Below are 17,304 nucleotides of genomic sequence, written 5' to 3'. Positions count from 1 at the left end.
TGTATTTTTTTTTTAGACATGGTGTCTTATTATGTTACCTAGGCCGGCCTTGACCTCCATGGCTCAAGAATTCTTCCTGCCTCTGCCTCCCAAGTAGCTGAGACCACAGGAATGTGACACCACACCTGGCTTCCTTTGATTTTTTGTGGACCTGTATAATTGTACATATTTATGGTATACACAGTGATATTTTGATATGTGTAAACAATGTATAATGGTCAAATCAGGCTAATTAATATATTCCATCACCTCAAACATTTACCATTTCTTTGTGTTGTGAACTTTCAAAATCCTCTCCTCTAGCTTTTTAAATATTAGCTAGCCAAGCCAGGTGTAGCACACACCTGTAATCCCAGCTGTTTGGGAGGCTGAGGCAGGAGAATGGCTTGAACCCCAGAGGCGGAGATTGCAGTGAGCTGGGATTGCACCACTGCATGCCAAGCCTGGGTGACAGAGCAAGACTCTGTCTCAAAAAAAAAAAAAAAAAAAAAAATTAGTTAACCATATTCACCCTACAATGCAACAGAACACTAGAATTCATTCCTCCTATGTAACTGTAATCTTGTATCCGTTAACCAACCTCTCCCCATCTTCTACTCCCCTTTACCTTTCTCAGCCTCTAATACCCACAGTTCTACTCTCTACTTCCGTGAACTTTTTTTTAAATTTTGGCTCCCACATGAGTGAAAACATACAGTAGTTATTTTTCTGTGCTTGAATTATTTCACTTAGTGTCACTTAATGTCCTCATCCATGCTGTAAATGACATGATTTTATCCTTTTTTATGGCTGAATAGTATTCCACTGTGGACCTATACCACATTTTCTTTACTCATCAACCACATTGATCTGTTGATGAACATTTAGGTTGATTCTGTATCTTGGTTGTTGTGAATAGTGCTGCAATCAACATGGGAATACTGGTATCCCTTTGATATGCTAATTTTCTTTCTTTTGGATAAATACTTAGTAGTGGGATTGTTGGATCATATGACACTTCTATTTTTAGCTTTTTAAGAAACTTCCATGGTTATACTAGTTTACATTCCCTCCACGAGTGCATAAGAGTTTTCTTTTTCTCTCCAACCTCGCCAGGATTTTTTACTTCTGGTTTCTTTGTTTTTTGTTTTTTGCCTTTTTTGATAGTAGCCATTCTGTGGTGAGACGATATCTTATTTGGGATTTTGTTTTCATTTTCCTGTTAGTGATGTTGAGTACTTTTCCATACATTTGTGGACATTCGTATGTCTTCTTTTTAGAAATGTCTATTTAAATTCTTTGTCCACATTTCAGGGGGGATTATTAACAATTTTTACTGTTGAGTTGTTTGAGTTCCTGGCATATTCTAGATATTAGACCTTTCCCAGATGAATAGATTTGTAAATATTTTCTCCCAGTCTACAATTGTTGGTTGTTTCCTTCACTTTGTTGATTGTTTCCTTTGCTGTGAAGAAACCTAATTTTAATATAGCTTTACTTGTGTATTTTTGTTTTTATACCTGTGCTTTTTTTTGCATATGCCCGTGATAACTTAGCTATAACATCTTTGCCTTGACCAATGTCCTGAAGCATTTTCCATATATTTTCTTGTTAGTAGTTTTATAATTTTGGATCTCATGTTTAAGTCTTTAATCTATTTTGAGTTGATTTTTGTATATGGTGAAAGATAGGGACCTGGTTTCATTCTTCTTTTTACAGATACCCACTTTTCCCAGCCCCATTTGTTGAAGAGAGGGTTCTTTCCCCAATGTATGTTTTTGATACTTTTGTTGAAAATCAGGTGTCTGTAAATATGTGGATTTATTTCTGCGTTCTCTATTCTGTTCCATTGGTTTAATTTTCTATTTTTATACCAAGACCTTGCTCTTTTGGTTACTGTAACCTTGTAATATATTTTGAAGTCAGGTGGAGTGATGCCTCCAGCTCTGTTCTTTTCCCTCAGGCTTGGCTTGTATAGTCTAGCTTCTTTGCAGTTCCATATGAATTTTAGGATTGTTTTTTCCATTTCTGTGAAGAATGTTATTGGTGTTTTTTTGTTGCAAGTTATAAAGGGCATTTTATCTTTATCTTATTCTTTCTCTTTCTTAACTTTCAGATTCAGGGAGTACATGTGCAGGTTTGTTACACAGGTATATTGCATAATGCTTAGGTTTAGGGTGCAGTTGAACCTATCACCCAGGTAATGAGCATAGTACCTGACATGTCATTTTTCAACCATTGTCCAACCCAGTCCCCCTTCTTATAGTCCCCACTGTCTATTGCTCCCATCTTTATGTCCATGTGTACCCAATGTTTAGCTCCCACTTATAAGTGAGAACATGTAGTATTTGGTTTTCTGTTTCTGCATCAGTTTGCTTAGGATAATGGCCTCCAGCTGCATCCATGTTGCTGCAAAGGGCAGTATTTTGTTCTTTTTATAGTTGCATAGTATTCCATATTGTATATGTGCCACATTTTCTTAATCCAGTGCATCATTGATGAGCTTCTGGTTTTATTCCATATCTTTGCTATTGTGAATAGTGCTGCAGTGAACATTGGGTGCATGTGTCTTTTTGGTAGAGTGATTTTTTGGTGGTGGGAATTGGATATTTAACCAACTAATGGGATTGCTGGGTTGAATGGCAGTTCTACTTTTAGTTCTGTGAGAGAAACCTCCAAACTGCTTTCCACAGCGGCTGAACGAATTTACCATTTTCTCCAATAGTGTATTAGAATTCCCTTTTCACTGTAGCAGCTCTGCCAAAATCTGGGTTGTTGTTGCTTATTTTTTGACTTTTTAGTAATAGCCATTATGTCTGGTGTGAGATGGTATGTCATTGTGGCTTTGATTTGCTTTTCTCTGATGATCAGTGATGATGAGCATTTTTTCATATGTTTGCTCTCCACTTTTATGTCTTTTTTTGAGAAGTGTCTGTTAATGTATTTTGCCCGCTTTTATATATTTTTTTAAATTCTTGTTTGTTGATTTAAGTTCCTTATAGGTTCTGGATATTAGAACTTTGTTCAATGCATAGCTTGTAAATACATTCTTTCATTGTTTAGGTTGCCTATTTAGTCTCTTGAATGGTTCCTTTTCCTATGCAGAAGCTCCTTTGTTTAACTAGGTCCCAATTTTTCTTTTCTTTTTTTTTTTTTCTTTAACACAATTTTTATTTAATAAATGGTTAAAATCGCAGTGCCAAAAATACATTCACATTTAGCAATTTCACTGAAAGGAAGAAACTACAGAATGCACGGTTTCAGAAAGCTATTTTAAGTTATTTACAAATAAAGTATCTAAAACTCAAAAACAGGCTCTATATGCTCTATCTAGTTTATCCCTTCCCGAACAAAATTCCTGTTATTTGGGCAAATTCTTAAACCATGGTTTAAACCGTAATGGTTACAAACCACAAACACATCCATCCAAAGACTGAAACCGTTTTTATCCGGTCAGTGGCAAAACTGTTGAAAGGGCAATAGTTGAAGCTGTTGGGTTTTATATAGTGTGAACTCTGATAAATATTCCTACCAGGACTAAAACACAGCACACTTTGCAGGCATGGCTGACTCACAAAGGTTGTAACAAACAAGAACTACTCTTCACTCGACACCATGGCTCAGAGGCCACCGAGAAGCACGAGTGACTGACAGCTCCTCTGCTTACAAACGAATGAAACCCAAAGTGGATGTCGTTCTCACAGCACTGAAAGTGCTTCAGGACTCACACTGATCCAATACTAACTTTCTTCCCTATTTTACACATATTTCTCTACTGTCCAGTGGAAATCATTTTCTGTTTTGGCTAAACAACAAATACTAGTTTATAACAGGAATGGTAAAATCTGTGAGAATTCTGCTCAATTTAATACAAGATCACTACTTTCTTTATAATGGTTTCTGCGTGTTCCTATGTCACCCTCTGTATTTTTAGCTTCCAGTTTCCTGGTAAGGAATAAGTTCTCCTTCCCAGTCACACTCGGGGTCATTTACACGTTTCTGGGATGCCCTCGCTCGTCCATGGAGGCCAGGTGCGTGCAGTGACTCACTCTGCCTCTTCCCTCTTCTCAGGACCAGTCCCCGAACCTTCTGCCTTGCAGATCCTCCTGTTTCCGCCACACTCTCGCGCTCGGAAGCGAGCTCCTGGATCATACAGCTGCAAGGCTGGCCGGTCCTTGTTTGCCAGTTGCTCTTTTATGGGTGCTGGACTGTCGTCACACCTCTGCGCTCTTCCCAGTCTCTCCATGGCCTCCCCCGGAGCCCCGCTGTCCTGGCTCCCCTTCTTCCCTCTGTCTTGGCCAGGTCCTTTCCCCCATCTCTGCTCATCCTCACTCCTTCTGGAAAGCCGGTCAGGCTCGTGGTGAGCTCTGTGCCTCCTGCCATCATCCACATGGTGTCTTTGTGCTTCAGATTCTTGTTCTTGAGATCTCTCCACATCCCTGTGCTCTTTATCACTGCCGCTGTGTGACGTCTCCTGGGGCTCCTCCAGCGAGCCTTCCACGGGCCTGGCTTTTACGACTGCACCGGGGGCACAGGATTCCTGCTTGCCACCTCCAGTATCAATCTCCTCTCCTCTTTCTTTTGGTTTCTCTGTGGTTGGTTCCTCTCCCTTTTCTGGTTTCTTAAGAAGCTTAATCCTTACTTCTTTCTCTGCAATTTTCTTCTGTTTATCTGTCTCTTTTTTTTTTTTTTTTTTTGCATCTTTCTTCTTCTCTTCTTCTTCTTTTTTCCTCTTCCCGCAAACGTTTCTTTTCTAACTCTCTCCTCCTCCGTTCTTCTCGCTTCTCTTCTCGAATTCTCTGCTTTTCTAATTTTCTATTTTTAATATATCCCAAAAGAGGTGTGGTTCTTCTAGCAATGAGCTCTCTTGTCTTCGCCTCCATCTCCCCCAGCAGAGTCTCCGGGTTGGCACTGGTCTTCTCTTCCTCCACACAGTAGGTTTCTAAAAACTTCTTATATTCTGGATCTTTGCTGTCAAGGAAGATATATCCATCAAAACGATCTCTAAAAAGAAGGATGTCATCAGGATTCCTAAAATTAATGTATGCTCTTGAGTAGAGATGAGGATAAAGACTCAGGTCGGCGGCGAAGAACTCGAAGTAGTCGTGTGCTGGCAGCGGGCGCAGCTGCTCCTCCAGCTGCTCCTTGGTGAGGCCCGGAGGCAGGCGGCAGATGACCACCTGCGGGGAGCGCACGGCCGTTCCCACCGGGGCGGAGCGTGGACAAGGAGCTCAAAAGGCACCGCGTACGGCGCTGGGAGGCCCGGCCCCCTCCCCTCCCTCTCCCTCCTCTCTCTCCCCTCCCTCCCCTCTAGGCCCCAATTTTTCATTTTGACTTTTGTTGCAATTGCTTTTGAGGGCTTATTCATAAATTATTTTCAGAGGCTGATTTCTAATAGTGTATTTCTTAGGTTTTCTTGTAGGATTTTTATAGTTAGAGGTCTTACTTTTAAGAATGTAATTCAGCTTTCATTAATTTTTGTATGTGGTGATAGCTAGGGGTCAAGTTTCATTCTTCTGTGTATGGATAACCAGTCATCCCAGCACCATTTATTGAATAGGGAGTCCTTTCCCCATTGCATATTTGTGTCGGCTTTGTCAAAGACCCAATGGTTGTAGGCATGTGGCTTTATTTCTGGGCTCTCTGTTCTGTTCCATTGGTCTATGTGTCTGTTTTTGTGCCAGTACCGTGCTGATTTGTTTAGTGTAGCGTTTGCTTACTGTAGTATAGTTTGAAGTTGGGTAATGTGATGCATCAGGCTTGGTTCTCTTTGCTTAGGATGGCTCTGGGTGTTTGGGCTCTTTTCTGGTTCCATATGAAATTTTAGAATAGTTTTTTCTAATGCTGTGAAAAATGACATTAGTAGTTTGATAGGAATGGTATTGAATCTGTAGATTGCTTTGGGCAGTATGGCCATTTTAATGCTATTGATTTTTCCAATTCATGAGCATGGAATGTTTTGCCATTTTTTTGGTGTCATCTATTTGGTGTCATGATTTTTTTCAGCAGTGTTTTGTAGTTCTCCTTGTAACCACCTTTCATCTCTGTAGTTAGATGCATTCCTAAGTATTTTGCTTTTTTGTGTGTGGCTATTATAAATTGGATTACATTCTTGATTTGTCTCTCAGCTTGAACTTTATTGGTATGTAGAAATGCTATGGATATTTTTACATTGATTTTTGTGTCCTGACTGAAGTCATTTATCAGTTCCAGGATAAATTGGCAAACTCTTTAGAGTTTTTTAGGTACAGAATCATATCATCAGCAAAGAGAGATAGTTTGGCTTCTTTTCCTTTTTGGATGCCTTTTCTTTCTTTCTTTTTCCTGATTGCTCTGGCTAGGAGTTCCAGTACTATGTTGAATACATACGGTGAGAGTGGGCATCTTTGTCTTCTTCCAGTTGGCAAGGGGAATGCTTCCAACTGTTTTTGTTCTTTTTTCTTTAATTTTTTTCTTTACTATTTTATAGAGACAAGGTCTCACTGTGTTGCCCAGCCTGGTCTCAGACTCCTGGCCTCAAGTGATTCTCCTGTCTTCGCCTCCCAACATGCTGGGGTTACAAGCATGAGCCACTGCACTTAGCCCCCACTTCCAGCTTTTGCCCATTCTATATGGTTTTAGCTGTGGGTTTGTTATAGAGTGGCCTTTATTATTTTGAGGTCTGTTTCTTTGATGCCTAATTTGTTGGGTGTTTTTTTCATGAAGGGATGATGGACGTTATTGAAAGCTTTTTTGCATCTTTTGAGTTGATCATATGGTTTTTCGTTTTCATTCTGTTTATGTGGTGAAACACATTTATTGATTTGTGTACTTTGAACCAATTGCATCACAAAAATAAAGCTGACTTGATTGTGGTGAAGTAAGTTTTTGATGTGTTGCTGGATTTTGTTTGCTGATATTTTATTGAGGACTTTGGTGTCTACATTCATTGGGGATATTGGGCTGTAGTTTTCTTTATTCATTGTGTCTTTGCTGGCTTTTAGTATCAAGATGATGCTGGCATCATACAATGAGTTAGGGAGAAGTATCTCCTCAATATTTTGGAATAGTTTCATTAGATTTGTTAACAGCTCTTCTTTGTATGTCTGGTAGAAATTGGCTATGAGTCAGTCTGATCTGAATCTGTTTTTGGCTAGTAGGTTTTTTATTACTGATTCAATTTCAGAGCTTGTTATTTGTCTGTTCATGATTTTCAATTTCCTCGTGGTTCAATCTTTGTTGGTTTCCAAGGATTTATCCATTTCTCCTAGATATTCTAGTTTGTGTGTATACAGTGGTGTTCATTGTAGTCTCTGAGGATCTTTTGTATTACTGTGGGATTGGTTGTAATGTCATCTTTGTTGTTTCTGATTGTGCTTATTTAGATGTTCTCTGTTATTTATTTATTTATTTATTTATTTATTTATTTATTTATTTATCTAGCTAGTAGCCTGTCAGTATTTTTATCCCTTCAAAAAGCCAACTTTTGGTTTCACTGATCCTTTGTATGGATTTTTGGGCCTCAAGTTTTCTCAGTTATGCTCTAATTTTATTTATTTCTTTTCTGTTGCCAGCTTTGGGGTTATTTTGTTCTTGTTTTTTAGTTCCTCTCGGCGCAGTGTCAGATTGTTAATTACAGATCTGTCTAACTTTTCAACATATTTGTTTTGCACTATAAGCTTTCCTCTTATGCTGCTTTTGCTGTATCCCAGAAGTTTTGGTATGATGTTTCTTTTTGCTTATTACAAATCATTGTTTGATTTCTGCCTTAAATTCTTTCTTTTCCCAAAGTCATTTAGGAGCCAGTTGTTTGATTTCCATGTAATTGTGTGGTTTTCAGAGATCTTCTTGGTATTCATTTCTATTTTTATTGCACTGTGGTCCAAGAGAATGGTGTTGTGTGATTTCATTTTTTAAAAATTTATTATGACTTGCTTTATGGTCAAACATGTTGTTGATCTTGGAGTATGTTCTTTGTGCAGATGAGAAAAAAGTGTATTCTGTAGTTGTTTGGTGGAGTATTCTGTAGATGTCTGTTAGGTCCAATTAGTCAAGTGTTAAATTTAAGCCCAGAATTTCTTTGTTAGTTTTTTGTCTCAATGATTTGCCTTAACACTATCAATGAGATGTTGAAGATCCCCACTGTTATTGTGTGACTGAGTCTTTTGGTAGGTCTGGAAGTACTTGGTTGTTTTTGAATGTGGGTGCTCCAGTGTTGGGTGGGTATGTATTTAGGATAGGGATGTCTTCTTGGCGAAGTGAGTCCTTTATCATTGTGTAATGCCCTTCTTCATCCTTTTTTGGCTGTTGTTGGTTTAAAGTCTGTTTTATCTAAGAATAGCAACCCCTTGCTTTTTGCATTTTATTTGCATGACAGATCTTTGTCCATCTCTTTCCTCAGAGCCTGTGGGTGCCATTACATGTGAGATGTGTCTTTTGAATATAGCAGACTGTTGATTCTTATGGGTTTGTTTCATTTTAATTCAACTTGCCACTCTGTGCCTTTTAAGTGAGGCATTTAGACCATTGAATTCAGTATTAATATTTATATGTGAGATTTTGATTCCGCCATGATGTTTTTAGCTGTTTGCTTTGTACTCTCGATTGTGTAGTTGTGTAATAGGGTCTGTGGGCTATGTACTTAGGTGTGTTTTTGTGGTAGTGGGTATTGTTCTTTCTTTTCCATATTTAGAACTCCTTAAGAATCTCTTGTAAGTCTGGTCTAGCGGTAATGAATTTCTTTAGTGTTTGTCTGGAAAAGATTGTATTTCTCTGTCACTGATGAGGCTTAGATTGGAGTGGTATGAAGTTCTTGGCTGAAATTTCTTTAAGGATGCTGACAACAGGCCCCACTTTCTGGCTTATAAGGTTTTTGCCGGAAAGAGGTCAGCTTTTCACCTGATGCAGCTGTTATAGCTGCCTGTGAGATTTTTCCTTTCGTGTTGACCTTGGAAAGTCTGATGGGCTGTGTATCTTGGGGACGGTTGTAGAGGTTCTCTGAATTTCTTGAATTTTTCTATCAACCTCTGTAATGAGATTGGGGAAATTTCATGGACTATATCCTCAGATATGTTTTCCATGTTGCTTCCTCTCTCTCCTTCTCTTTCAGCCATGCCAGTGAGTCATAGATTAGTGTCTTTACAAAATCCCACATTCCTCAGATGTTTTGTTCATTTTTAAAATGGTTTTTTCTTTATTTTTGTCTGACTGGGCTGACTCAAAAGACTGGTCTTTGAGCTCTGTAATCCTTCCCTCCGCTTGGTCTCATCTGGTTTTGAAGGTCCCTCCTGTGTTGAATTTTGCAGCTCCAGAAGTTCAGTTTGATTCTTTTTAAAAATGGCTCTGTCATGTTTCAACTTTTGGATGGTTATACTGGCTTCCTTGGATTGGATTTCAACTTTCTCTTTAATCTCATTGAGCTTTGTTGCCATTGAGATTCTGAATCACATGTCTGTGATAAAGCATGTCATTACACTTTAATCTGGTGAGAATTTATAGCTGGGGAGCTAGTGTGATTTTTTGGAGGTAATGAAATGCTCTGATTTGTTGAATTGCTAGAGTTCTTGTGCTGATTATTCCTCCTCTGAAAATGCTGATGTTTCTTTATCGTTTTGAAATTCCTGTCATTTGGATGGGGATTTTTGTTTTTATGTTCTTTTTTTTCTCTTGAGGGTTTGTGGTGTGTATTGTGTATAGTTGATTGGCCTTTTTTTCTGGGTGGTTTCAGATGGCCAGGACTCTACACAGGTTCCTTCCTTGTGGCTACTTTCCTGCATTGGGTTTCACAGAGGTGTGTTGAAGGTATATAATGATTTTTGTTTGGTGGTGTAATTCAGCCTGCAATCCAGGAGATGGTGCTCAAGAGTACGGGCTGGCATGCCTCTTTTCTATTTCAGCGTGTTGGCAGCAGTGCTCTGGGGAAGGGGGAGAAGTAGGATTGGGAAGGCGAGAGATAACCCCCTCACCAAATCAGTTCCTGGAACTTGGGAGAGCCCCTTCCAATCACTGGTGCCACACCTGAATTTTGAGGGCTGCACACCTCCCACCCTTAGGGCAGCGGCCCAAGCCAAAAGTTAGGTTGCCGAGAGACCTACAACTCTCTGGGGACGTGCTGGTTGTCTGGGCTTGGTAGAGTCAGAGCAGGTTGTAGAGTATGTCTGCGGATCTGCGGGTCGTCTGTTGATATAATGTGGGTCAAGGGGGGAGGATCCCCGGGCAGGGCTGTGGTTCTGTGGGTGTGCACCTGGTGTGGTGCCTGCAGCCCAGGGTTTTTTGCCCAGCAGATGGCTGTGGGGAGCACTTAGCTCGCACTCACCCAACCAGGCCTCCCTCTAGTGTCTGCCCCCAGGGCAGGCCCAACTAGGTAGTTTTGTCCCCCAGCCTTCCGTGCCCAGATCAACTGGACTGTTAGCTGTTTCAGGCAGTGGTGCTCCCTCAGGCAGAGGCTGTGGACAGACAGGTTACACCCTTCCTGGACAGATCTTGTAGAACAGGGTCCCCAACCTCCAGGTGGCAGACCAGTACTGGTCTGTGGCCTGTTAGGAACTGGGCCGCACAGCAGGAGGTGAGGGGAGGGCTGGTGAGTGAGCATTACCACGTGAGCTTCGCCTCTTGTCACATCAGCAGCAGCATTAGATTCTTATAGGAGCGCAAGCCCTATTGTGAACTGTGCACGTGAGGGATCTAGGTTGCGTGCTCCTTATGAGAATCTAATGCCTGACGATCTGAGGTGGAACAGTTCCATCGCGAAACCATCCCCACCCCACCGTCTGTGGAAAAATTGTTTTCCACAATGCCAGCACCTGGTGCCAAAAAGGTTGGGGACTGCTGTTGCAGAGGGAGCACACCCGGCTCCCACACTGGCATATGAACTTGGGCCCTCTCTTCTCGGCATTGTGAGAGAGAAAGCTACTCCTCTTCTTGAGCTCAGGCCACAGACACCAGCTCAGTATACTTGAGCAGTGTGCTTGAATCCTGGGGGTATTGAGACCAGGTTCATGACTTTGTCTTCTGGTCTCATGGGGTTGAGCTTTGGCTGTGCTGAGGGTGGGGGGCTGAACTGCTCCCAGGCCTCCGGCAAAGCACTCAGATGGGGCAGTGGAGGCTGTGCTGTGTGCTTACCCTTGCGTGAGTAGCTAGGCAGGGGCCTTGGGAGGGGCTGGTGGACAAGAAGGTACACAGAGCAGATATGCTGCAGTCCCATGGTAAATGCAGCCCTGCTGTCTTCTGGCCTGGCAGTAAGCAGGAGCTAGCGTCACTCAGAGCAAGATGGACAGCCTTGGGGGATGGGTGCCTATGGTCATGTTTTGCTGCAGCTGTACCAGGTGCAAAACCTTCTGAGCTGTATGCGGGTTTGAGCTCTGCCTCTGCCTATTCGCCAGCCAGTTCCTCTTGCCAGTTCAGATGTCTGTGTGGGTCCAGGGATCTCTGGGAGCTAGTATCCCAGAGTTCGTTGGTGGGAGTGTGGTGCTGCACAGTTCCTTCACCCACCCCTTCCTTTGTTTCTGGATTGGGAGGTAATCCTAGTGCTTGGTGACTCTGTGCAGGCTTCCCAGATTTATTCCTCTTCAGCCTTGATGCCTGCATTACCTATCAAATTTCAGTGTTTTCTCTCCAAAGACCTACTCCAAGTGTGATAATTTACTTGATATTTTGGTTTCTCTCTTGCAGAGAGGCATTTCCTGGCTGCATGTGGTGACCATCTTGTCTTCCCCTAAAAACATCAAAATTGGTATTTAATAGAGCTTGCGTTCAATCTGTAGACTGCTTTCAGTAATAAGGTCATTTAACCAATATTCTTCCAGTCCATGAGCATGCAATATCTTTCCATGTTTGTGTCCTCTACAATTTCTTTTGTCAGTGTTTTGTAGTTTTTTGTTGTTGTTGTTGTTGTTGTTTTGGTAAAGCTCTTTACAAAATCTCTCTGGTTAACTTTATTCTGAGCCATTTTATTATTTTGTAGCTAGAATAGTGGGACGGCCTTCTTGATGTCTTTTTATGCTAGTTGATTATTAGTGTATAGAAATGTTACACATGCTATTGGCATTATTTTTGTATGCTGATTTTGTGGCCTGCACCTTTGCTGAATTCTTTAGTTCTAACAGGCTCTTTTGGTGGCGTGTTTATGGTTTTCTGTATATGAGATCAGGTCATGTGCACAGGGAGACAGTTTGACTTTCTGTTTTCCAATCTGGATCCCCTTTATTTCTCTGACAATTTTTGTATCTGCATCCTTCAGGGATATTGGCATGTAGTTTTCTTTTGTTGTTGTGTCTTTGTCTGAGTTTGGCCTTAGAGTAATACTGACCTTTAGAATAAACTAGGAAGATTTTGGAATAATTCATGAAAAATTGGTGTTAGTTTTTCCTTAAAAGTTTAGTAGAATTCAGAGTAACTTACCCAGTTTTAGACCTTTCTTTGTTGGTAAACTTTATTACTGATTCAATTACATTACCGTTATTGGTCTGTCCAGGTTTCCTTTTCTTCTTGGTTCATTCTTGCTGGTTATGCACTTCCAGGAATGTATCCATTTTCCATACGTTTCCAGTTTGTTGGCATATAGTTGTTCATAATAGTCTCTCATGACTCCATGTATTTCTTTGCTATCTCCTTTTATGTTTCCCTATTTACTTGAGTTTTCTCTTTTTTCTTGTTTAATGTAGTTTGCAGTTTTGCTTTATTAGTCTACCTCATTCAGTTCTGCCCTGCCTTTATCATTTCTTTCCTTCTACTACATTTGAGTTTTGGGTCTGTTCTTGCTTTTTTGGTTTCTTCAGGTGTATTGTTAGGTTGTTTATTTGAAGTCTTTCTCTTTTTTGGATGTAGCTGTTAATTGCTATAAATTGCCCTCTTAGTGCTTCTTTTGTCACTTTCTATAGGGATTGATTTTTTCCCCATTTTCATTTGTTTCAAGATATTTTAAATTTTTTTTCTTAATTTATTGATTGGCCCAGTTGTTCATTCAGGAGCATGCTGTTTAATTTCCGTGCATTTGTACAGTTTACAAAGTTTTTGTCGTTACTGATTTCCATTTTTATTCCATTGTGGTTTGAGAAGATATTTGATATGAGCTTTTAAACTCAATATATGGTCTATTCTGGAGAATGTTCTATGTGCTAATGAGAAGAATGTGTATTCTGCAGCTTCTTAATACAGTGTTCTGTAAGTGTCTGCTAGGTCCATGTGGTCTATAGTGCAGGTTCATTTCGATGTTTCTTTGTTGATTTTCTGTTTAGATGATCCCTTCAATGCTGAAAGTCAGACTATGGAGTCCCCATCTATTATTATACTGGAGGCTATCTGTCTCTTTAGTTTCAGTGATGTTTGCCTTATATATCTGTGTGCTCAGGTATTGAGTATATATACCTTTATGACTGCTGTATCCTCTTGCTGAATTGATCCTGTTATTATTATATAATGCCCTTCTCTTTCTCTTTTATTTTATTTTATTTTTTTTACTTAAGATCTATTTTGTCTGATATAAATATAGCTACTCCTGTGTGCTTTTGGTTTCCATTTGCATGGAATATCCTTCCATCCTTTCACTTGCAGTCTATGTGTCTTTACAGGTAAAGTGAGTTTCTTGTAGGCAGCATATTATTTGGTCTTTTTCTGTAATCCATTCATTCTATCTATATCTTTAATTGGGGAATTTAAATCATGTATATTCAAAACTTTTATGATAGGTGAGGACTTACTCCTTTCATTTATTAATTGTTTAGTGATTGTTTTGTCTATCATTTGTTCCTATCTTCCTCTTTTATTGTTTACCTCTACAATTTGCTGGTTTTCTGTAGTAATAATGTTTGATTCCTTTCTCTTTTTCAGCTCTGTACCTGCTCTACCAGTGAGTCTTACAGTTTTTTGATTTTCATGGTGGTAGACATTGTCTTTTTGCTTCCAGGTTGAGGACTCCTGTAAGCATTTCTTGTAGGATCAGTCTAGTGGTGATGCATTCCTTCAGGTTTTGCTTGTCTGAGATGTTATTTCTTTTTCAGTTTTATTTATTTATTTATTGGAGACAGAGTCTCACTCTGTTGCCCTGGCTGGAGTTCAGTGGCATGATCTCAGCTTACTGCAACCTCTGCCTCCCAGCTTCAAGCAATTCTTGTGCCTCAGCCTCCTGAGTAGCTGGGACTACAGGCATGAGCCACCATGCCTGGCTAATTTTGTATATTTTTAGTAGAGACAGGGTTTTGCCAAATTGCCCAGGCTGGTCTTGAACTCCTGAGCTCAAGCAATCCCCCCACCTTGGCCTCCCAAAGTGCTAGGATTACAGGGATGAACCACTGCACCTGGCCCCTCTTTTTCAGTTTTAAAGGATAGCTTTGCTAGGTATAATATTCTTGACAGGCAGTCTTTTTCTTCCCGCATATTAAATATATCATGTCATTCTCTCCTATCCTCTAAGGTTTCTGCTGACAAATATGCTATTTGATATGGATTCCCTTGTATGTGACTTGGTGTTTCTCTTGCTCTTTGTCTTTGACTTTTGACATTTGACTCTGATGTGCTGCAGAGAAGACATTTTTTATCGTATTTCTTTGGGGATCTTTGAGACATCTGTATCCAGATGTTTACATCTCTCACAAGACTTGGTAGTTTTTCAGCTATTATTTCATTAGATAGGTTTTCTGTGCCTTTTCCCATCTCTTCTATTTCTGCAACTCCCAATATCCGAAAAAATTTTGGCTCATGATGGCCCATATATCACATACACTGTCTTCATTCTTTTTATTTTATTTTTTTTCTTTTTGCTTTTTGTTTACCTGGCCTCATATAAAGACCTCTCTTCAAGTTCAGAAATTCATTCTTCTACTTGATCTAGTCTATTGCCAACATTCTCAGTTGTTTTTATTTTATGTATTGAATTCTCAGTTCCAGGATTTCTGTTTGGTTCCTTTTAATGCTATCTTTTTCATTGTTGAATTTCTTATTTAGATCATAAATTGTTTTCCTGATTCATTTGTATTACCTATCTTTCCTATCAGGAATCTTTCCTGATTCCTTTGTATTATTGTGTATCTCACTATGTTTCCTTAAGATCATTATTTTGATTTTATAGGTTTTGTTTTCTTTGGGATCTGTTACTGGAGAATTACTCTGTTCCTTTGGAGGTGTCATGTTTCTTTGATTTTTCATACTTCTTGTGTCCTTAATGTTGGTAACTGTGCAGCTGGTGTAACAGTCACTTCATCTAGTTTTAGGGGTTGACTTTTTTCTGTAGATGTATCTATGTTGTTGGTTGAATATGGTGCTCTGGCATTGATGATGGGTGGGTGCATTGGTGTGGTCTCCATATACTTTTGCTTTCTTTTGCTGTAATCAACATCAGCGTCTGTAAGTTCCTCAGTGGCTTACGGTGTGGTTGTTAGTAGCAGGGGATGCTGTGGTGAGGCCTTGATGGTGATGGGGAGTATAGCAGGCCAGTCCTCAGGCACATTGATGGCATACACAAGGATGTATGTGTGATTGGCAGCACCAGGCCATGCTTCCCAGTTTTTGGTGGCAGTGGGTTACCTGAGTGGGCTGGCCCTTGGGCCTCCAGGTGGTGTGTGCTGGGATCAGAGGTGGCAATAGCAGGCGAGGCCAAAGGACCTTGGTGACACTTGTGGCACTGGAGATGACAGTAGCAGCTGGGGGCCGGACCTTGGATCCCTTGGTAGCATGCATGGGCACTGGTAGTGGTGAAAGCAGGCTGCATGGGCATTTCTCTGGCCCCCTATGAGGAACATTTAGGTGGGTACCTAAGGCAGTGTGTGGAGCAGGCTTGTCCACAGGTTAACTGAAGACACGTGCAGGAGCCTTTGCCAGTGGCTGGTGAGGCAGCCCTGTCTTTATGCTCCTGGATGCCACGTGCAGGTGCCGGTGGGGCAGTAGGACTCTCCTTGGTATTAGTGGTAGACGGGGCCTGGGTAAAGGCACAGAGGCCTGGGTGGGGTGGGCTGCTCCTCAGGGTCCTGGACAGTGTATGTGAGCACTGATAGCAACAATAGCAGCAGCAAGCAAAGTGGCCTTGTCTTCAGGCTCTCATATGGCTCACATGGGCGCCACCCCTGGTGGGTTTGACAGGCTTGTTCTCAGGCTCCTGCATGGTACACTTGAGTGGGCCAGTCCTCCGGCCTCCTAAAGGTATGTACAGGTATGCACAGCACTGCCCCTGAAGGGGATAGGGCTGCTGGTGGTGGCAGTGGTGTCAGTCAGGTGGCTCCTAGGCTCTAGACAGCACACACTTAGGATCCCTTTGACCTAGAGTAGTTTCCCTGGTGGGCTATTAGGTGACCACCTATTTCCACAGGTATATGGTGCTGTGGGGCTAGGGATTTGGGGGAATCGGTCCTGGTTTTGAGATGATCCTGGCTGGGCTGGCTACCTCAGTTCCCTTTCCTTCTGTCATCAGAGGATCCCTATCAATCTCCTGCTGAATTCCAGTATACTCTCTTTGATGTCTTCCTCAAGGTGTGGTTACCTACTTGCTGTTTTGGTTTTTCTTTTTGAAAGAGGTGAGTGCTGGGTATTCCCAGTCAGCCATCTCGATGATGTCTCTGTCTATGCTGTGCATATTAAGGAATGTATAGACATGTTTTAAAACCTGCACAATTGACCCTATAACTATAATTTAAAAGATTTCTACCACTTGAAAAACACACTAATTTCTAATTATTACCTCTCACCCCACACACAGGTTTTATTTAATATGGCAGCAGACTCAGGCTTAAAGTGCAAGATCCTAACCTCCCACCACACACACACAAGTTTCATTTAATATGGCAGCAAGCTCAGGCTTGAAGTGCAACATCCTACCATCTTTATCACAGCCGGTAGGGATGCACCCTGGGTTGTGGTTTCTGCGGTATAACCCCTTGAGTGCATTTCTTGTCAACACAAAGACGTAAGAACTAAAGGGACAACTTGTCTACCACTCACCCACCCAGCATTCTCCTAAACTGCCAGAGACCCTCCTGTTGAACAGAGAGAAAATGGGAGTCACAAAGGGAATAATATTAGACCATAGAAATTCTGAAATACAGCCTGATGTGTGCTTCCACTTACTTGATTTGGACTTCATGGGAACCATCCTCTGTGGCTTTTTGTGGTACCTTCTTGGCTCTTTGTTGTATCCTTTTCATAAGCGATGACCTGTGTTTTCAGCTAAGTAGTTTCTTCAGCCAGCTTCCTCCCTGTAGAAGCTCTTAGGTCCTAAGGCCTCTTTTCATTTTTACTGTCTTGTTGTCTTTTAAGCCAAGCTAGCAAGCAGTGCTATTGTTACTATAATTCTCTTAGAGTCTCTTGTGAATTTTACTTGAGTTCTTGTCATTGGAAAAACCACTTGTCCCAATCTCTTTG

General features: G+C 41.0%; 2 protein-coding genes across 2 annotated transcripts in view; one reads left to right on the top strand and one right to left on the bottom strand.

Annotated features, from left to right (window-relative positions):
* Positions 1–17,304, top strand: part of CCDC144A (coiled-coil domain containing 144A) — an 88,760-nt gene that overhangs the window by 52,357 nt on the left and 19,099 nt on the right. The window lies entirely within an intron of this gene.
* Positions 1,920–15,667, bottom strand: LOC129394385 (regulator of nonsense transcripts 3A-like). Its single transcript, XM_063598832.1, is given in 3 exon segments — positions 1,920–4,675; positions 4,677–5,209; positions 15,478–15,667. Coding segments are annotated over 3 exon segments (1,374 nt in total). The 3' UTR covers positions 1,920–4,024.

This window comes from Pan paniscus, chromosome 19 (genome assembly GCF_029289425.2).
Source record: "Pan paniscus chromosome 19, NHGRI_mPanPan1-v2.0_pri, whole genome shotgun sequence".
NCBI lineage: Eukaryota > Metazoa > Chordata > Mammalia > Primates > Hominidae > Pan > Pan paniscus.
The sequence above is the reverse complement of the archived record's forward strand: the minus strand, read 5'-3'. Positions and strand labels throughout refer to the sequence as shown.